The sequence below is a fragment of the Lacerta agilis genome, chromosome 11, assembly GCF_009819535.1.
Source record: "Lacerta agilis isolate rLacAgi1 chromosome 11, rLacAgi1.pri, whole genome shotgun sequence".
NCBI lineage: Eukaryota > Metazoa > Chordata > Lepidosauria > Squamata > Lacertidae > Lacerta > Lacerta agilis.
Genome location: NC_046322.1, coordinates 14,018,066 through 14,040,168, shown reverse-complemented (window position 1 = coordinate 14,040,168; position 22,103 = coordinate 14,018,066). Strand labels below are relative to the sequence as shown.

The following is a 22,103-nucleotide window of genomic DNA, read 5'->3' as shown; positions in this document are numbered from 1 at the left end:
TTTTTTGCAAACACACCAGAAGGATGCTCCTCCGCGAGTAGCCTAACATTGTCCCACCTTCCAGCAAACGCATCAGAAGAACTGCTAAATAAATCGGCCAAACTTTGTGGATGCTCAAGAAGCATGGCATCTGGAGGCAACCTCGTATTTTTATGACATTTCAGCTGACCTGATAAAGGTCAGGTTTGGGGGTTGAGTCCCCCCCCCCTTATGGTCCAAAAATCCTTTTTAAAAAGAGTTGTGGGCTTTTGTAGTCCCATCCTAGCCCCAAGCGCCGACTCTCTCCTTTGCGCGGCTGTTGGCCCCGAGTCCCCGTCCCCGCGCATGACTCGCCTTGCAGACTGTGGGAAGGGCGGAGAAGGAGGCGCCGCCTTCCGCCCCTTTTTGCGCACAAAGGGTTTCTCTCCTTTTCTCTTTCGTCGCCCCGCCCCTCTCGCTGGCTTGTCACAGCCAAGGCGAGCAGAAAGTGCTTCTGGAGAGATTAAATAAAAAATAAAACACCCACCAGAGTGGGCGAGACTCCCGGGGAAGGCATGCAAAACAAAGCAGCTCAGTTAACTTGAGGAAGGAACTGTACCACTCGGGCTGCTGCACAGTAACGGAATGCATTTAGTTAACACAAACATGGCTGCTGCCTTCAGAGCTGCAAACCGAGCCTTGTACCCATGTAAGTGAACAACCGGCTGCATCTTTCTCCAAAGGGTTGTTGCAATGCCTGTTTCCTTCCCCCTCTCTTCCTTACTAAGATGATTCTCCCCCACCCCCCACCCCGCAGAGGGGGAATGGGGAGAGTACCTTTTAACTGGGTTTTGCTGGCTGCCTGGAGAGGGAGAAATGAGGCTGGGGGTGCTCTTGCATTCTCCTTTCCCCGGGGTGGCGAGAGATGCGCCTTTGCTGCGGAGGTCGATCTCCCGGGGGTCACTGGAGGGGTGGGTGGGAAAAGGGAAAGACGGCGTTATGCAAGCGGTATGTTGCAGAGCGCTCTGTCCGGCGTCTCTCTTATATAAGGACTTCTAGCAAATGCATTGCTTTTTTATTTTGTTAAAGTGACAGCACTGAAACGGCTTTTTCGCAACCCTGTGCAACTTTTTACGCGGAATCAGGATAAACAGACTGGGCAGGAGAATGTTTTTTATTATTATTATAGAAAAGGGTTTTCAGCACGCCTTGCATAAATCAGCAAAACAAGGCTAGTACTTGAGCGAGCAAAAAGGGAGATAATTGTTTTAAAACATTAAAAATCCACGCCCACCTGAGACCCGCAGAATGCGCGCGGACTACATAGCCCTCCCAAGTAAGGCTAAAGTGCGCGCGGTTGGTTTTGTGCAAGCGGTCGTTGGTTTGGGTGCGAAAACGAAAGGGGATCCGCGTTCCTGACGCCGGGATCTAGTTACACAACGTGGCCGCCGGAGAGGAGAGTTTGCGTAAAGGGCTTAGCACCACCTCTGGAGAGCTTTGCATCCGGCGTGCAGCATCAGGGAGACGGGGAGTTTGGAAAGTGCAAGCTGCAGGGAGTTTGATTGTTGTTCCGCTTGGAACCGTTTCACTTGGGGTGTGTGTTTAAGTTTAAATTAAATAATTGCAACTGTTTTAATCTGGTGGGGTGTTTTTTTTAATAGCTGTATTTTATGGTGCTGTAACCCATCCTGGGAACCTTAGGGCGAAGGAATAAATACTGTGGAATCAATATTGTAAACATGTTAAGAAACCAAAGGGATATGCAGTTTTTGCTGACCTGCCTCTTGGCTAGATGTTGCAAGGCTCATTTTTAAATTTGGTATGTGTGAGTCTTCTCCCTCCCCCACTAGGTATAATCTTTTCCTTTAAGGGAAAACTCGGGTGGTGAATGTCAAAAGAATTGTAGCGAAAAAGGGAGGTTTCAGCATGTTGGGAAGCCTCCCAAGTTTTCAGAACAAAAAATATTTAAAAGGTGGGAGGGGAAACCAAAGCAGCAAATCTAACCCCTATAATTGAATTTGAAGCCCATTTCAAGGCTTTCATACTGAACTTGTATGTGTGATTATCCCTGTCACGTATGTTTGAAGGCTAGGATTGATCACAGTCTCTCACTTGCACGTTTGGTGAATGGGCGCTGGTGAAAAGTTTCTACCAAAACGAGTGTTCGAAACTCCCATTGTTCTAGGCGCTTTTTGCGGAAGGGAATTTCATTAGCTCCAGCAGTTTCTGAGCTCTGGGCTCAGTACTGCGACTAAGATTTCGGATTAAAACTGCAGTGTGGAAGGAAAGGAGGACCCTTTTCTGTCTCCCCACTTCCAGCTGATTGGAAGAAGAATGCAGAAGAGACCCTCTTAAGAATATTAGGGGGGTGGGCAGTGGAAGGACTAGACCATGTGAAAAAGGAGCATAATATTTTAGCTGCAGTTCATTCATTTTCAGCTTTGTATTAGTTCGCCTAGACATTCCATTGTTGCGCCCATAACCTAGGTTTAAGGTGGCCTTTAGCTCCTATAGCTTTCATACCTCAGTTTCTAACACTGACCAAAACACAAAATGTTGAAAGTGTGATACTGGACTACGAAGGTTAGTATTGCCAGCTTTACAAGTGAAGGTGAGCAGCTTTGCACTCCTGTTATCAGCTGTGAAGTTGGTTCCCCTCCTCCCCCAAGCTCTAGACCTGGGGTTGGCAACCTAAGGCCCATGGGCCACAAGTGGTCCATGGGGGTTGTTTAACCGGCTCATGGATCCCCGCTGCCCGCTTGGTCGGCTCCCGTGTGCCATGCTAAACCGGCACAGAACAGAGCGGGAACCGCCTTCTGTGATGCTGGCTGCCTTCCCATTGGCTGCAGGAAGCTCTGGCAGCCAATGGGGAGCTGCGCACGCCTCCTCCGCGCTGGAAGGAGCGCTGGAAATAGTGTGCGTGCGCACTCCGGCCCACCGTGGCGGCTGCGGGGCCATGAACCGGCCCAAGCCACAAAAACGTTGCCGACCCCTGCTCTAGACAAGTCAACTGCCTACAAATGCAGCCCTTGTTGTTGTTTTATAGGCAAATTTGAGAAGATACATAATAGAGAAGCTCCGTTTGGGGGCGTCAAGTTTTGAACTCGCACAGGGCACCATATTACAACAGATTACTAAAGTGATGCCCATTGTGCAGGCATCACTAAGTGGGTAGGTGGCATTGCGGAGACAGAAAAAAAAAACACAAGAGAAGCCCTAGAAATATGGTTAATTTTTTTCCCCACTATCTCTCTTTATTATTTAAAAAAATACACATGCAAGTACAAATACACATATACACAAACACAAACACAACAAAATAGACATATACATACTGTCCTTTTCTTTTCTTATTTACAAACAAATTCTTGTACCTCCAATTATCCTCATTGCATTTTTAAACTATTATACCTATATCGCATACAGTTATATATTTCATTTACAAATCATAATTTTCCACCCGTAAGTCTCTATTTATTTACCTTAAAGGTTCAGTCTGCATCTGCCATTAGGATTTCACTTATACCATTATTCCTTAAGTATTCTTTAAATATCCTCCATTCCTTCCATACTTCTTGGGACATTTGATTCCTAACTTTACTTGTTGTTTTTGCCAAGTACAGATATTCTAACATTAAATTTTGCCAGTCCGTTATAGTTGGTGCGACTGGAAAAATCTAGAAATATGGTTAAATTTAACAACTGTAGGGTGAAATAAACCAGTCCTTAATTTTTTCCTAAAGGCCTGACACCTGCTTATTGGGCGATTGTCTGTTGTGTTTATTTTCTGATTGCATTTGCATCCGTGTGTGCATTTTTGAGGAAATGCCATAGCTCAGTGGCAGAGGCCGTTTTATGCATGGAGAAAGTCTCACGGTCAGTTCTCGGAGGTCATCGTGGACCGTTCTGGGCTTGGTGGGGACGAATAATCTGACTCCGTATAAGGCAGCTTCTCGTGGGTTTTGAATGAACCAAATACCGCACTGTAAAGAAACAAATCGAATAATAAACTAATTGTGGGTTGTTCTGTTTTCCCCTTGCTCTTGTCTAGTCACAGCAAGCAATGGCTGCAGTCGGGCAAGAGTCCAGCTACAAGGGAGATGTCGGTCAACAGCAACGGCAGCTGTGCAGGCCAAAAAAACCAAGCCTCAGACCCAACCTGAAAAGAGGTAGGGAGCTGTTGTGTGGGTGGTTCATCTGCACAGGAACTGATAAAGCTCTACGTATGGGTGTAGTTTAAACTGTAGAACCTCAGAGAAACGGCATGCTTTTCTGAGAACGGTCGGGGGACCCTGCGGCTCTGCAAATACTGGTGGACTGCAGTTCCCCTCAGCCCTGGCTAACACAGCTGACAGTCAGGGGTGATATCAGGCTGTGCAAACACTTAACGGGAAGTAAGCCCAGTTGGAACACAGCGAGGCTTGCTTGGAAATAAAAATGGCTAGGATTTTGGTGTCTGTTAAGCTACCTGTTGGCTGCTGAGGAGTGAATATTAATGCCTACCTTGTTCTCTTATAATGGCCGTGGAGCCCACCTGAGAGGTGCTGGAACTGAGTTCCAATGAGTTCTGACAAAAAAAAGCCCTGGTGGCACTTACTTATTTTGCAATGATGATAATAATAATAATGAATAAAAAATTATTTATATCCCACCCACTCTGGGCGGCTGCCAACTGATTAAAAATAGAATAAAATATCACACATTGAAAACTTCCCTAAACATGGCTGCCTTCAGATGACTTCTAGGCTGCCTTTCAAGGGGGGCGGGGAGAAGGCCTTTCTGAAGCAATTTGGACGTAAAATAAAATAGTTTCAATAAAATAACAATAATTTGAGAGCCAGTGTGGTGTAGTGGTTAAGAGCGGTAGACTCGTAATCTGGTGAACCGGGTTCGCGTCTCCGCTCCTCCACATGCAGCTGCTGGGTGACCTTGGGCCAGTCACACTTCTCTGAAGTCTTTCAACCCCACTCACCTCACATGAGTGTTTGTTGTGGGGGGGGGGGAGGAAGGGAAAGGAGAATGTTAGTCGCTTTGAGACTCCTTTGGGTAGTGATAAAGCGGGATATCAAATCCAATTTAAAACGGGTACCCATTACAATGCCTTCCAAACGTGGGTTGGACTCCATCTCCCATCAGCCCAAGCCAGCATGGCCAATATCTGGGGACACAGGAGTAGCTGGGGGATGCTGGGAGTTGTAGTCCTAGCACTATGTGGCAGGGACCCTGCTGGTTACCCCCAGGTTAAAATAATCTCGCCGTCAGCCAAATAGGAAAAAAACAAAAAATGGAAAGTGGAAGGCAGCAGCCCTTGTTTTATTTCAAATTGATGTGTTAAACTTATCCTCCTGTTCTCTTTTTTTTCCCTATAGGAAACCTAAAACGGGGATCTTGATGTTAAACATGGGAGGCCCAGAGACACTTGGAGACGTCCATGATTTTCTGCTAAGGCTTTTCCTCGACAGAGACCTGATGACTCTTCCGGTCCAAAAGTAAGGCTTAGTGCTTTGGTCTGCCAGACGCCGCGCTGAGTTGCTTCCTGTTCATTTAGGAGGCTTAGGAACCCTTTCTTTCTTTCTTTCTTTCTTTCTTTCTTTCTTTCTTTCTTTCTTAACACCTGTCTTTCTTTCTTTATTGTTTCATAAAATGTATACACCATTTGATTGTTGTTGTTGTTGTTTAAAAACATACACCCTTAAAGCAATTCATGAAGAGAGCAAAGCAATAAAATGACCGGCAAAAGCAGTTAAAAAACAACTACTGCGCTTAGAACACTCGAAAAGTAATTAGCAATAAGCTAAAAGCAGATTAAAACACACATCAACAGTCTACAAATCTGAGCAGGCTTTTGGACAGGAAAGGCGATGGTTGACTTCCTTGCCTTGGTTGGAATTTTCGTTAGCGCTAACTTAAATGTGATGCAGGTAAGCGGAAAGTATTTGACACCTTGTGTGGTGTTGCATATGTCTGGTAACGTTGAAACGGTGCCTTCAGTGCCATGCCATGCCAGCCAGTCTGTGGTTTCCAGATGTGCTAAGATGTGCATAGCTGCTGATGGCCAAATCTGAAATCTGTGTCCAGGGCAGCTGTCTACCAGCTCCATCTGGTACGCAGGCTGAGACCCTACCTGCCCGCCGATTGTCTCGCCAGAGTGGTACGTGCTCTAGTTATCTCTCGCTTGGACTATTGCAATGCGCTCTATGTGGAGCTACCTTTGAAGGTGACCCGGAAACTACAACTAATCCAGAATGCGGCAGCTAGACTGGTGACTGGGAGTTGCCGCCGAGACCACGTAACAGCGGTCCTGAAAGACCTACATTGTCTCCCAGTATACTGGGAACAGTTCAAGGTGTTGGTGCTGACCTTTAAAGCCCTAAACAACCTCGGCCCAGTATACCTGAAGGAGCGTCTCCACCCCCATCATTCTGCCCGGACACTGAGGTCCAGTGCCGAGGGCCTTCTTGGTAGTGGCACCCTATGGAACACCCTCCAATCAGATGTCAAAGAAATAATTATTTGAAATTTAGAAGACATCTGAAGGCAGCCCTGTTTAGGGAAGCTTTTAATATTTGATGAATCGTTGTATTTTAATATTCTGCTGGAAGCTGCCCAGAGTGGCTGGGGAAACCCAGCCAGTTGGGCGGGGTATAAATATTATTATTATTATTATTATTATTATTATTATTATACAAGATGCTGGTTTAAAAACAAAAACCTTTATTATTATGGTGAGTGGGACGGAGGTAATGTGAGGTTGCTATCACTAACAGCCGTCTCTTGACATTTCAGTAAGCTGGCGCCTTTTATTGCCAAGCGACGTACGCCCAAAATCCAGGAACAGTATAGTCGGATTGGTGGAGGATCGCCTATTAAGAAATGGACTGCTATGCAAGGAGAAGGCATGGTGAAGCTGTTGGATGAAATGTCTCCTCACTCCGGTACGTGAGTCCTTCCTTTAGGCATGTCCTACAAATACTTTATTAAAAAAAACCAACTATGCCCGCATTTGTACGGCACAGCAAAGCCAAGAAAAATATTCTTGTCCAAGCGGTGCATGTGAAAAAATCCACATACAGTGGTACCTCGGAAGTCGAACTCCTTGCGACTCAAACGTTTTGGCTCCCAAACGCCGCAAACCCGGAAGTGAGTGTTCCGGTTTGTGAATGTTCTTTGGAACCCAAACTTCCAGCGTGGGTTCCATGCATAGCTGTCAAGTTTCGGATTTGAAAATAAGGGATCAGCAGCCTCACCTATCCCGGGGACAGTCACATGGCAGTGGTGGGCGGAGCCAGAAGCAAAAGTGGGCGGCACTGGTGTGGACGCGCGCAGTAGGCTTACTGTATTTTGGAAACGCTGCCCATGGGCTACGACGCCTGTAAGCGCGGGAAATGGCTCCCGCTTGCTTTGAGGCTGCAAGGAGGCAAGGTCTTCCCAGTCCCTGGCCAGCAGGGGGAGGGAGAGGAGCTGCTTCCTTTGAAAAAACGGGAAATTAAAGGGATATAAAAAATAAGGGATAGCAGCGGGAAACTGCTTGAAATAAGGGAGATTCCCGGGGAAAACGGGATACTTGACAGCACTGGTTCCATGGCTTCCTGCAGCCAATTGGAAGCCGTGCCTTGGTTTTGGAACATTTTGGAAGTCGGACGGACTTCTGGAACGAATTCCGTTCGGCTTCCGAGGTACGACTGTCGTGTCCTAAAATGCTAGAAGCGCAGTTACAGAGAACCAGGCAGGAGGGCCTTCTCAGAAATAGCACCCTCCCTGTGGAATGCCCCCCCCATCAGACGTCAAGGAAATAAGTAACTATACAACTGTTAGAAGAAATATGAATGCAGCACTATATAGGGAAGTTGTTTAATGTTTTATTATGTTTTTATATACGTTGGAAGCCGCTCCACTCAGATGGGCAGGGTACAAATAATATAGTTATAACCAGAGGCAAAGCCCTCTAGGGAAGAGCTGTAGCTCAGTGGTAGAGAGCATCTGCTTTGCAGGCCGAAGGTCACAGGTTCAGTCCCCAGCATCTCCAGGTCGGTGTGGGAATGTCCCCTGCATAAAACCCCAGAGAGCTGCTGCCAGTCTGTATTGACAGTACTGAGCTAGATGGAGCAGTGTTTTGCTCGGTAAACGCAGAAGGCACCTGCCTAATACGCAGAGCTTACAAATTCCGCAGTATAGTTGCTGCGTTAAGCGGCCCGTTTCATGGCAGACATCAAACGGATGTGGTGAGGAACAGTGAGTGATGCTTCTCAAAGAAAGAGAAGGGCGGATTGTAGCATGGCTGTAACGCTGCCTGTTCATGTTTGAACCAGCTCCAACAAGTCCCCCTGGCCACTGAACACAAGCAGATCTGAGTGTGGCTTGCCGTTCCCACCGAAACCGTTACTCCTTCCTTATCAGCCAGCCTGAACTCAAGGGAGGAACCTCGCAAGTGTTGGGTGGGGCCCATGACAGTTGCTCGACTTGAGGGCGCCGGGGGAGTCTGGCAAAATGGGAACCTTATCAGACACCCTTCCCCACTCTCTAAATGGTCCATTTGTCAGGCACCCAAATAACCAGGGTTCTATGGTAGATGGAACAGGTTGAACCAAAACAAAATAAAATAAAAAATTCCTTCCAGTAGCACCTTAGAGACCAACTAAGTTTGTTCTTGGGTATGAGCTTCCGTGTGCATGCACACTTCTTCAGATACACTGAAACGGAAGTCACCAGACCCTTAAATATAGTGAGGGAGTGGGGAGGGGTATTACTCAGAAGGTTGAACCAAGTTACAACTGCACCTGAACCCAGACGCAGATAGGCTTGGTTACCATGCATTGCCTGTCCATCTCTTGACTTGGTGATGTGTCAATCAGCCCTTCTAGATCAGAGCCCCCAGGCGGAACTTTGTTATCCGCAAGCACGGCGGCTTTTAAAGGAAACTGCTAGCGTGGGACACAGGAGGATGTGCGTTGCAGAGCAATTGCACGTGCGGACTGCGGTAATTGGACTAGCGCACGTAGATAATGTTCTTGGCACGAGTAAGCAAACTGCGAAAGATCTGAAGGCTAGTCTCCAACACTCCCTTGCCCTGTCAGGCAAATCAGTAGCTTTTTATTTATTTATTTATTTTTAAAAAGTAAAATTAGTGTGTTTAAAAGGGCTGGGGGAATTGGGAGCATTAAGTTAATGGTTTAGGGAGTGTTATCTGCTCCTGTCAGACCTCATCACTCCCTCTGATTTTGCAGTCTGGTTTCCCCAGTGAAAGCCACCCTGTCTTTTATCTATTCGTACATCCTTTGCATCTTAACTTTCACTCCCTGTTATGTCAGGCAGGCCTCTTCTGCTTCTACCATGGCTGCAGGCTAGTGGGTTTTTTTTTTAAAGATAAGTACAAAGCAGGGTAGGAAAGGGGAGCAACACTTCTTGGAAGCATGCTGAAGTCTGCGACTCCAGCGTGATGGAAGTCTTTGCTTCCTTGGGGTTCTGTTTAAAATGGCCAGTTTGTCTATTTTCTCCTTTCCAGATGTCAAGGTTACCTATATGGCAAAATACTGATTTAGTGGGTCATTGGGAGTTGCTATGATGTTTGTCCAAAGTGCTCCTCTTCTGTTAAAAAGATGTGCAGACCAGCTGGGTTGGTTGTTTTTGTTTTTCCAGCTTGAGGATTTAGGTCACACACAAACCCTCTAGTGTAAGTTCGAAACTCCCATTGTTCTAGGTGCATTTTGCGACAGCGAATTTCATTAGCACAAGGAGATTCTGAGCTCTGGGTGCAGTACCGCATCCAAGATTTCAGATTAAAACTGCAGAGTGGAAAGAAAAGAGGACCTTTTTCTGCCTCCCCACTTCCAGCTACTCTCCAAAGACTGGAGAAGAGACCCTCTTAAGAATATTAGGGTGTGGACAGGGTAGGACTCTGGACCATGTGAAAACTGAACATAACATTTTAGCTGCAGTTCATTCATTTTCAGCTTTGTATTCTTGTTATTAAAAAAAACACACGCCGTTGTTGCACCCATAACCTTGGTTTAAGGTGCCGTTTAGCTCCTAGCTTTCATATCTCAGTTTCTAACACTGTTGTAAATACACCACTTGGAGAGCCTTTCAGAATCGTAGAGTTGGAAGGGACCCCGAAGGTCATCCAGTCCAGCCCCCTCTTTATTGTTTTTTAAAATATTAATAAGGTAGAAAAGACTGCAGTGCAGACGTTCTTGCAACTGGAAGGTACAGGCAAAGTTTACACCAGCTTTTCGCCAACCTGGTGCCCGCCACGTGTTTTTGGGACTACAACTCCCATCGACGTGTGTGATCCAAAACATCTGGAAGGTGCCGGGTTAGCAAAAGGCTGCCTTGCATAATGTTTAGACCGTGTAGCTCCACAAAATAAGGTCACCAGCTGTCTTCTGTTTCCAGCTCCGCACAAGTACTACATCGGTTTCCGCTACGTCCACCCTCTGACGGAAGAAGCCATTGAAGAGATGGAGGAGGATGGCATTGAACGGGCTGTTGCTTTCACGCAGTACCCACAGTACAGCTGCTCCACCACAGGTGAGCTCGTACCTGGAGGACAGAATCAATGCCTGGCCTCCAAAGGCAGGCCTTGGTCTAATCCGGGGGCCAGCTCTGGGAATCGGCTTATTCTATGCTTCAGCAAGAATACGCAAAAGAGTTAGTCCACGAACATATCTAGAGTGTTTTCCTCTTGATTTCGAGTAGCCGCAGTCCATTCTGCACATCTAGTACTACAGAGCAGGCTCAAGTCAGGTACTAGCATCTAGGCTTGCTAGAACCCCCAACACAAGTCCTCCAGGAGGTTTCCCCAGCGCTGCCTCAAGGTTGCCAGGGATTGGACCTTCTGCGTGCCAAGCAAGTACTCAGCCACTTGAGCTCTACTTGGGCAGGAGCAGCAGCAATACTGTACAGGGTTCTCCTTTGGCTCATTGCACAATTTATTCTGGTCTTGCTTTATGTGAAAGTGAGGTGGCGGTTACAGGTGAAACTCGAAAAATTAGAGTATCGTGGAAAAGTCCATTTATGTAAGCAATTGTTTTCATTAGCTACTGGAGTTTAATATATGAGACAGACTCATGACATGCAAAGCGAGATATGTCAAGCCTGTGTTTGTTATAATTGTGATGATTATGGCGTACAGCTGATGAAAACCCCAAAGTTGAAATTGTTAATTTGGGGTTCTCATCAGCTGTACGCCATAATCATCACAATTGTAACAAATAAAGTCTTGACATATCTCGCTTTGCATGTCATGAGTCTATCTCATATATTAGTGTCACCTTTTAAGTTGAATTACTGAAAGAAATGAACCTTTCCACGATATTCTGATTTTTCGAGTTTCACCTGTATATCAGCAAGCAGCCAGGCAGGTATGCAGCAGAAAAGGGTATTCAAAACTTGATTTATTTATTTTTTAAAATGGTTTAGATCCATTGAATATCGGTTTCTGAGGAACAATAGGCAGGGGAAATATGGAACCTGCTTAGCTGTGCCACAGCCCCCCCAAAATTAGCTGGTGTTAACATGGAGGCGGCCTTTTTTCTCTGGTACCACCCATGTTGTGGAATGCTCTCCCGGCTGAAATACGAGAGGCCCCATCAGCATTGGCATTCCGCCGGCTCTTGAAGACATGTTTCATTACATGAGCTCTCCCCCCCCCCCCGAACCTCCTCTCTTAACTTGCTAATGTTAAGGTCTTGTTTTATCGCTCATTTTAATTGTGTGTGTCTCGTTTCAGTGTTTTGTTGGAATTGCCTTGTGTATTTCAACGTGTGTTTATAATTTTCTGGTAGCTGTCTTTATACTTGTAAACGGCTTCGAAGCCACTTGGGCAATGAAGCGGTATGTAAATTCAGTAACAGTAATAATTAACAAGAATAATACGTCCTATCTGAGCGGCGTATCTTCTTACAGACACCAGCCTCACCACTGTGAAGGGTCGAATGCTGGACTAAATGGGCCTTGAGTCTGATCTGGCAGGGGACTCCTCCTTTGCAGAGTCTCTGTATCCCCTCCTTCCTTACCACAAGTCGCCTTTTCTGCTCGAGAGCCGGTGTGGTGTAGTGGTTAAGAGCAGTGAACTCGTAATCTGGTGAACTGGGTTTGCGTCTCCACTCCTCCACATGCAGCTGCTGGGTGACCTTGGGCTAGTCACACTTCTCTGAAGTCTCTCAGCCCCACTCACCTCACAGAGTGTTTGTTGTGGGGGAGGGGGAGGAAAAGGAGAATGTTAGCCGCTTTGAGACTCCTTCAGGTAGTGATAAAGCGGGATATCAAATCCAAACTCTCTTCTTCTTCTTCTTCTTCTTCTTCTTCTTCTTCTTCTTCTTGTTTTTGCCTTTCTGACGCGCTCATTGCTTTTGTCCCCTTCAGGGAGCAGCTTAAACGCTATTTATCGCTACTATAACAAAAAGGGGGATAAGCCAAAGATGAAGTGGAGCACAATTGACAGGTGGCCAACGCATCCCCTTCTCATTCAGGTACGGAATTCTTGGTGGGAATCAAAGCAAAGGAGCAGCGGAAACCGGCCAGGTTTGCCAAAGCGCCAAGCGTCTGTTCGTGTCTGTGGGGGCAGGATGCAGGACAGTGTTTCTCCAACTCGGGTCCCCAGCTGTTGTTGGGACTACAACTCCCATCAGCCTTAGCCAGCAGGATGATGGGAGTTGTAGTCCAACAACAACCAGCGGGGACCCCAAGTTGGAGAAACACTGATAGGATCTCTCTGATGTGCACTGAGAACGTAGGTTCCTCAAGGAGCTCGAGGCTGTACTTGTGAAACAAATAGTTGGCCGAATGGGTAAGGGTTCTTACTTGGAACCTTTTACCGTATTTTACAATCAGTTTTTTGTTTTATTCATATGTAAAAATGCATAGTTGTTAGTTGGTGCATGCCTCGAAAGGTTGGAAGAAAATCTTGGTGTAACATAGGATATTATTATTATTATTATTATTATTTTAAAAAATGCATTCAAATTCTCAACTGTGCTTGAGGATCACTGTCGTGATAGGGGAGGCTGGTATTTGGATTTGTTTTTTCCCTCCCAACTTTTGCTTTTCAGTGCTTTGCAGACCACATCCAGAAGGAACTGGACTTATTTCCACCCGACAAAAGGAAAGATGTAGTTATCCTGTTCTCCGCTCACTCTCTGCCAATGTCTGTGAGTAACAGCAATCCATTTCCGAAGCTGCAAAATATTTTCTTAGAGGGGTGTTTTTTTTTTGTTTTTTTTTTAAAATCCTTGTTTGTATGATCTAATGATCCATTCACCAGTTTGCCTGTCCATGCACAAGACCTGCTCCCTGCCTTGCAGGCCTTCTTCCACCTGGCCTGGGAGGGTGGAGCCTGGACTGACTCCAGCTACAAAAGCTGAGGCTGCTGAACCAACTCCTGGCTTGGGCTGTTGTTGTTGTATCTTTATTTTAGATCTTGTGATTTATATGGAAATTGTTCAGCTTGGTTGTGCATTTTAAAATGTTTTATTTATTGTACATGACTACTTTTGTTATGTTGTGGTTATGTATTTTTTCTCATGTTGGGCGTGGTTTGAACTGCCGAGAAGGCGGCACAAAAATAAAATTATGTGGAGCATCATAAATAATCGGTTATTCCTCATATCATTTTCCTGTGGTGTAACACAGGGGTTTTTGGATTCAGGTAGGTAGCCGTGTTGGTCTGACACAGTCGAAATATCTAGAAAATAAAAAAATTGTCCAGTAGCACCTTAGAGACCAACTAAGTTTGTTCTTGGTATAAGCTGTGTGCATGCACACGAAAACAAACTTAGTTGGTCTCTAAGGTGCTACTGGATATTTTTATTTTTATATATATTTCGACAGGGATTTTTGTGATCTGTGGAAATTTGGTGCCATCTAGTGGTTCTCTTTAGCACCAAAAATAATTTGCAACACCGCACTTCTGAATTAAGCTGTCTGGGGTTTGAAGGCACAAATGCCACTTCAGTGGAAGAACAACCCAATTAAAATTATTTTTTAAGTGATACAATAATGTATTACATCTGCTTGAAATGCCTTGTGTCTTGTATTAAACTATTTCCCTAGCAAGTGGGATGCATGGCAGAACCACTCTGTCAAGTGTAGCTCTGTAAGGAGAATTAGGGTCTCCTAGCAACTCTTAGCACCCTTGGCAAAACTCCATTTCTCAGGATTCTTTGCAGGTAGCCATAGCTGTTTAAAGTGGCGTGATACTGCTTTAAACGTATATAGTGCAGACGGGGGCCATAATTTATTGGGTATAAGAAACAATTGGTTCTAAGCTTAGGCTGGGACTGCATCTGATGGGACTCCTTATGAGTAAGGGGAACTCTTTAACTGGCATGTGTTGCTGCAAAGTGTGGACTAATTGCGGTGGTTTGATAGTGTAGGGGGAGCATTTGCAGTGTTTGTTTTAACCCTGATTGAGCTATTATAGCTAACTTGCCCTTTCTGTGCCATAGGTAGTTAATCGTGGCGATCCATACCCACAAGAGGTGGGAGCAACCGTTCAGAGGGTTATGGAGAAACTCAACCACTCCAACCCATATAGGCTTGTGTGGCAGTCCAAGGTATATTTTTATTTCATTTGACATCATTGGCATTTTGTTGTTGTTTAGTCCTTTAGTCATTTCCGACTCTTTGTGATCCCATGGACCAGAGCACACCAGGCATTCCTGTCTTCCACTGCCTCCTGCAGTTTGGTCAGACTCATGTTAGTAGCTTCGAGAGCACTGTCCAACCATCTCGTCCTCTGTCATCCCCTTCTCCTTGTGCCCTCCATCTTTCCCAACATCATGGTCTTTTCCAGGGAGTCTTCTCTTCTCATGAGGTGGCCAAAGTATTGGAGCCTCAGCTTCAGGATCTGTCCTTCCAGTGAGCACTCAGGGCTGATTTCCTTCAGAATGGATAGGTTTGATCTTCTTGCAGTCCATGGGACTCTCAAGAGTCTCCTCCAGCACCATAACTCAAAAGCATCAATTCTTTGGCGATCAGTCTTCTTTATGGTCCAGCTCTCACTGACAGTTAGCAATAAACTTGTTCAGCGGTCGGAATTGGCCCTGAGAGTAGATCCTGTTAAGGATCTGGCCCACAAAGTTTAAAAGGATCTCCACGCCTGCTTTAAAATGTGGTGTATATATTGAATCACAGCTTAATAATCTAATGTCTGTCTGTCTGTCTGTCTGTCTGTCTCTCTCTCTGTGTGTGTGTGTGTGTGTGTCTCCTTTACCCTAGGTTGGTCCTATGCCTTGGTTGGGTCCTCAGACGGATGAGACGATCAAAGGGCTTTGCCAGAGGGGAAAGAAGAATATTTTGCTGGTTCCAATAGCGTTTACTAGTGACCACATAGAAACACTCTACGAACTGGACATCGAATACGCACAAGTCTTAGCCAGTGAGGTAAACTGTTCTGCTTTCAGTGTCATTCTGCACAGTTGTATGCTGAAGGCTTTAAGCCTGCTTAATAGAAAGCAAAATAATAATAATAAAATTCCTAACAGTAGCACCTTAGAGACCAACTAAGTTTGTTCTTGGTATGAGCTTTCATGTGCATGCACACTTCTTCAGATAAGTGTGCATGCACATGAAAGCTCATACCAAGAACAAACTTAGTTGGTCTCTAAGGTGCTACTGGAAGGAATTTTTTTATTTTTTATTTTGTTTTGACTATGGCAGACCAACACGGCTACCTGCCTGTAAAAGAAAGCAGATCCCATTATAAACATAAGAGTCATAGAATTGTACAGTTGGAAGGGACCCCAAGGTCCAGCCCTCTGCAATTTAGGAATCTCAGCTAAAGCATCCATGACAGATGGCCATCCAACCTCTGCTTAAAAACCTCCAAGGAAGGAGAGTCCACAACCTCCGGAGGGAGACCGTTCAACTGTCCCAACAGCTCTTACTTGTCAAAAGTTTTTGACTTCCGGTGGCGACGCCATCGCGGGCGGTCGTGAGTTGCCTCGGCTGCGAGGTGACCCAGTCCGTCCCGGGGGTTGGAGCCCCGCTACCGCAAAGCGGGGCTCCGGTGGGGTGCGGGAAGAGCGTCCCGCACCCCGGGCTCCCCGGCGGGCCCATTATGGCTCTGAACCCTTCCCTCGCTCCCCCTGTAAAGGGGGAGTGGGGGTGAAGGGACAACGGAGCTGGGCTATAGGGGACATGCCCCAACCGGGACGTGAAGCGGCGGTCGCTGCCCGCGACGAGCGTCAATGTTCTACCTGTCAAGATTGGACTTAAAGAAAACCCGGTGGTTGTGAGTATTGGATTGGACTTGTTTTTGTATTTTTCTAACGATCCGGGAGGTATTTGGAAAGGAAGCCTGCCTCCCTCCCCTCGGTGGATAGAAAAATAACCAGTTTAAGAGACTGCTGTTACAGTGATGGCTACAAAGTATTTGAATTTTGACAAGTGAGACTTTTTTGATCTCCCTTTGGGGAGTAAGTCCGTGGAAAATATCTCTTTTTAAAATCTGTGGTTCTTGCGCCCTGGTTACAGGGAAAATGGCTGCGAAAGACTGTGATTGAGTGGAAAGTTACTGGTACTAAGATGGAGAAGTTTGGAAGTCGAAGCTGTAATTTGACACCTATGCCCGCTTCTGCCATGCTGGGTTCTGTTTTTGAGTTGGTTACGAACTATGAGCTAAGCGACGATCAAAGGATTATTGTATTGAGACTGGAACTGCTCAATCAAAAATTGGTGATTTTGAATCAGGACATGTCAGAAAAGATATATCCCACAGAGGAGACTTTTCAAGAAATGGCTGCATTGGAAGAGAGCCTTGGCAAAGAGCTGAAGGGGATGATTGAAGAACAGGGCAAAATGGTCTGGCGACTCTGGGAAAACGAAACGTCCTTCGGGGGTGGCAGACCCAGGACGGGGAGAATTGTTATATCTAACTCTCGAGGTGAGAGCTCGGGAGCGTTGGTGAAAAACTTATTATGTTTACGAATAAAAGAAGAATGGTATTGTGAATCGGAGAAGCTGGAAGAAGAGGATGCGTGTACCCTGATGCTCTATGCAAGGACTGTTTCGGACTTTGTCTGGACCTGTGGATCTACAAAGAAAAAGGATATCTCGAGGAGTGGCTCCGGAGTAAGACGAGCAAAGAAAATGGACAGAAGGGGGATAGGATGAACTGTATTAAGGTTAAAGAAAAAATGATATATTATGGTACCCTGTAATCGGTGTGTCAAGACTTTAAGTTTTTGAACAAGAAAAGGGATATTTAAATCTTGGTTATTAACAGCAGTTTTAGAGAAAGAGGATATTTGTTATGATGTATTTTGAGAATAATGTACTAAGAACCAGAATTTTGTGTGGAACTAATATGAAGCTAGAGTATGATTTGACTTTTGTTAAGTTAAGAATGGGAAAAATATTGTATATTATAAAACAAGAATCTTTGATGAAGAAAGTTTAGAAGGAATTTTTTTAAAATGAATTTGTAATTTTTTTTGTCAGTATATGATGTTATTAAAGTAATATTTGGAATTAAAACCGAAGGTGAAAAGGCAGGGGAAGTCTGTGCCAAGATTCGAACAAGAAATTTTTTTATGGTACAAGAAGAAGATGTATTGGTATATTTGTAATTGTCTATTTTTAGTTAGGTATTGGGTTAATGTTGGTGTTTTATTTGTTTGTTATGGAAAAAATAAATAAATTCTTATTAAAAAAAATACTTGTCAAAAGTTTTTTCCTTATGTTTAGTTGGAATCTCCTTTCTTGTAGCATGATGCTTATTTCTGTGTAACCATAGTTAAAATAGGGCTGTAGGTTTTGTTTCCAAGGGGCAGCTGCGTTTATCAGCTGGCAGCAAAAACAGCAGAGAATCTACGCGGCGCCTTAAAAACTTAACAGGTTTCATTACAGCGCAAGCTTTTGTGGATTACACTCCACTTTCATCAGCTGCCTGCATGAAGTATTATCATGATTTAAAGACAGGTAGGTAGGTTCTGCGAGTCTGTGTTGGCACCCTTCGCCAACCAGGTGCCCCTGCCAGGCCTGATGGCTTTTGTAGTACAAAACACTTGAAGGCACCAGGATGGTGAAGATTGGTGTAGATAATCCCTCATCCCCAACCCTGTTTGAGTGTATGTACCAGTAATTCAGGGTAGCATTTCTGATGTAGTCCATGAAAGTTCATGTCATTAGAAATTTATTAGACTTTAAGCTGGCACCATAGGTAAAGGTAAAAGTACCCCTGACCGTTAGGTCCAGTTGCGAACGACTCTGGGGGTTGCGCGCTCACCTCGCTCTATAGGCCAAGGGAGCCGGCGTTTGTCCGCAGACAGCTTCCGGGTCATGTGGCCAGCATGACTAAGCCGCTTCTGGCGAACCAGAGCAGCGCACGGAAATGCCGTTTACCTTCCCGCCGGAGCGGTACCTATTTATCTACTTGCACTTGACGTGCTTTCGAACTGCTAGGTGGGCAGGAGCTGGGACCGAGCAACGGGAGCTCACCCCGTTGTGGGGATTCGAACCGCCGACCTTCTGATCAGCAAGCCCTAGGCTCAGTGGTTTAGACCACAGCGCCACCATACTTGGTTATATTTTACGTATTGTCTGTTTACAGCCAAGACTAACCCCTGAGATTTTGCCCTCATTTGCGGAAATGTTTCTATCTGATTAAATGTCAGGCTGGTTTACAGCAATGCATATACAATTAATTCCTAAAACACTACTAAGTGGACACCCAAGTGTTCAGCGCTCTGTGTATATAAACAAGAACCTTGAACATGGATTGGTTGTGTATGTCTTAACAACAATTAAAACTCAACACCAAGGAACTAGACATTAAAGACAAAAGGGTGTGTTCTTCTGCTCTCTGTTAGCGGATGACACAGTCCAAGATTTAGGTTATTTAGGAGCTACATTAGGAGCTACATGTGAAATAGCAGGTAGGCTGTGATGGTTAAAATGACCATCAATAGAAGCAGCCCTTTTCACCGATGTGCTGTTGGTTGGGCGCAAGCACTAAATATCAGTGCAGTTTGCAAATAAAAAAGCATATTTGGATAAAAATCTGGGGGTTTGGGTAGCAGAAAAGAGTTGATGTAAGTGGGTTGGTTTGGGGTTTTTTTTTGGGGGGGGGGACAACTTCCCCAGTTCCTTGGCGATCCGACAGTGTGTTTGCAGATTTTTCCTAAGTGATTTCCAAGGTGTTGGAGTGGCATGAGGCAGCGGGGAATACGTAGCCCTCCAGATGTTGCTGAACTACAACTCCCATCATCCCCGACTGTTGGCCAGCCTGGCTGAGGTTGATGGGAACCAGGAGTCTCACATCATCTGGGGGGTGCCATAGGCTCGCCATGACGGAACTGCAGGAAAGCTCCCGTACTGCTGCTCTAATAACGTACGAACTGGGCTTAATTCTGACTCGTTAATTCCGTTTGCTCTCTGCATCATCCTTGAAACAAGGGCTTCGTCTGGGGGCTATGGACTTAGTGAGATGATATCAAGTGTTAAACCGTTTGCCCTCTCTCTTCTTCTCCAGTGCGGAGTCGAAAACATCCGAAGAGCAGAATCCCTTAATGGAAACCCATTGTTTGCCAAGGTAATTCCAACCCCTTTTGAGTCTCTCCAGTTTCCTAGTTAGGGATGGCGGAATCGACATGTTTCCCATCCTTGTCGATTTTACAGGGGTTCAGGTTTTTTTTCTACAGCTCCTGTTAAGTAAGGGGAGGGATGTAGCTCAGTGGTAGATCATCTGCTTTGCATGCACAGAGATGGAGCAATGTTGAAGCCAGAAAGCAAACTATTGTATCGGTAGACGATGGGGATTCGTCCCTCACAGCTCAGTAATGTCTACACTGGCTGGCAGCAGTGCTCTAGGGTTTCGTATGGGGCCATTCTGGGCCTTACCTGGACACGCCTGGGATTGAACCTGCAACTTTCTGCATGCAATGCAGTTGCACCAGCACTGATCTCTTGTTCAGGTGCGGAGAAATTATTGTGCTGTTGAGAGTTGGTTTTCTAGTTTGGCAGAGCGATCCTGACCCCAGTGGAGATAGGGGGGAGGATTAGGATGGGACAAAGGAGTGGCTTTGCTAGCAACCCCCCCCCCCAGTGCACCCATGGAAAGTTCCACAGTATAGCTGAGTCCAACCATCAGTGCTTCTATAACTGAAGGGCCCATTCTGGGGGCACGTTGAGGGGCAGCCTTGGATCCAGCAAATTCAAAGCCCCCTCTAGTTGGGATGTGAATAGGTGCTAGGGGAGGCTATATGCACAGTTGCAATTGGAATAATGCAACCCCCATTGCAAATCAGGTTTATTCTCAAAATTGTCAGACTTTCAGCTGTTTTGCAATGAGCAAATCAAACAAAAGCAAATGAAACTTCGGATGCTTCATGCGGTTTCCCCAAGTTCAGCTGAAAATGCCAATAATAGTGAGAACTGCAGAAGCCAATATAAGTTGCATTTTCAGCTGAATTTGGGGGAACCACTTGAATAATTCCGATTGCAACTGTATTAGATATTTAATTCTTCCTTCATCACGTTTGTGAGTTCAGCAGACAGAGTGCCATCCCTTTGCAGCTTAAAAGGGAAGCTTAGTTTTAGCCTTTTAGTTTAAGTAATCCAAGATGCTTTAAGGCAGTCTGGAATTTCCCGGTATTTCTCCCTTTTCTACTCCTTAAAATAATGATTACACAAATAGCCTTGTAAAAGACTTTTTTAAAAAATAGCATTTACTAACTCAGGATACTTGCTACTCTTGCTCAGGATAAGAGCAACAGATGCAGCAACTTTGTTCAGGCAGACTTAAAGAGGGTCTCCTCTGTGGGGTGGGCATGAAACAGGGCCTTCTCAGTGGTGTCATCCAAGCTGACACCAATTTGTTCCCTCCCTGACTTCCATCAACCAGTGGAACCAGTGCCATCCAGGCACTTAATTTATTCTTAAGAGTAGCTTGTTGGAGTGGCCTGAGAATTTGGCTGGCCTGTGCTCTGGGACTGGACTTGCTACTGTGATGTTGGTTTTGGGGTGTGTATGCAATTTCTTACCATGATTTGGAGTTCTGTTTCTGTTTCCCAGAAGGACCAGGGTATAATTAGTGTAATAAATGCCCAAGATACTCAATGGTCTGTTGAAACACACCTGGAAAAGCTTGTGAAGAAGGGAATTTTCCAGATCATACGTTTTTTAATGTCAGTTTGGCCTTTCATACTCCCTTGCATCAATAAACACAGCTTGCAGTAACAATGTACAAACGTTGTAATATCACCAACTTGCACTTACCTTGTTAGTTGGAAGCCTAATGTTTGTGGTTTTTGTCCTTTGGTTTTTGTCTTATTTTAATTTTATTTTACTTATTTTCAGGCCCTCGCAGACTTGGTCTCTTCCCATCTCAAGTCAAACGAAATCTGCTCCAAGCAGTTAACCCTCAGTTGCCCTCTTTGCGTGAATCCCACTTGCCGAAAGACAAAATCGTTCTTTACCAGCCAGGAGCTGTGATGCCGCATCTGCAGTGGGTTCACCTGACAAGAGAGTATAACCCTGCGGATCCTGCCCCGTGCGCCCGTTTACACTGCTTTCTTTTGCCCCGCTCAGGGCCGCTTCAGACGGGACGATTATACTCCTCTGTATGCTAAGAAGGGTCCCAAATTGGGTTAGCACTGGGCTGAAGGAGGGATGAATCTGAAATATTTTTTATTTTTTTGTTTCTATGGAGGGATCTTGCGTTGGAAGGGAAGTAACATATCAAAGGGCTTCATCCTGCAGGGGTTGCTGAGAACACACTTGTCTTCCTATAAAGGCATTCAGGGGACTCTTAGCACCTTGCAGCATCAAGCTTGGCACTAGGCACTGAAAAACGAGCAAAAACTTCTGATACTTATGAGCTGCATATATACTGGAGTAGGCTTCGTGATTCAGCAGTGATGTTGAATAATAGCGACTGGCTCGATTTCAGCTTGCAGGGACTGGTTGCTGTCCAGGTTAGTTGGATTACATCTAAAAGAACTACTCCAAAGACCTGAGAGTTACAACATAGATCTCTTAATATATACTTGTCATAAAAATAATATTTTTAAAAATCCTTCCATGTAGGATACTACTTTTTTTCCTATGTGGGGTGTTGTTGTTTTCGCACTTGGAACTCTGCAACTAACAACACTGACCATCATGATACTGGTTTGTTTCAAATCAACTGACACCTTTTTTAAAGC

The 22,103-nt window shown here is 45.3% G+C and overlaps 1 protein-coding gene across 1 annotated transcript; it reads left to right on the top strand.

The window, feature by feature from the left end:
* The first annotated feature begins 508 nt into the window (after positions 1–508).
* On the top strand, positions 509–21,557 carry FECH (ferrochelatase). Its single transcript, XM_033164392.1, has 11 exons — positions 509–667; positions 4,010–4,127; positions 5,328–5,447; positions 6,745–6,893; positions 10,351–10,485; positions 12,322–12,428; positions 13,008–13,106; positions 14,403–14,510; positions 15,175–15,339; positions 19,430–19,489; positions 21,256–21,557. The coding sequence occupies exons 1-11, from the start codon at positions 604–606 to the stop codon at positions 21,388–21,390; spliced, it is 1,260 nt and encodes a 419-aa protein (XP_033020283.1). The 5' UTR covers positions 509–603; the 3' UTR covers positions 21,391–21,557.
* The last annotated feature ends 546 nt before the right edge of the window (positions 21,558–22,103 follow it).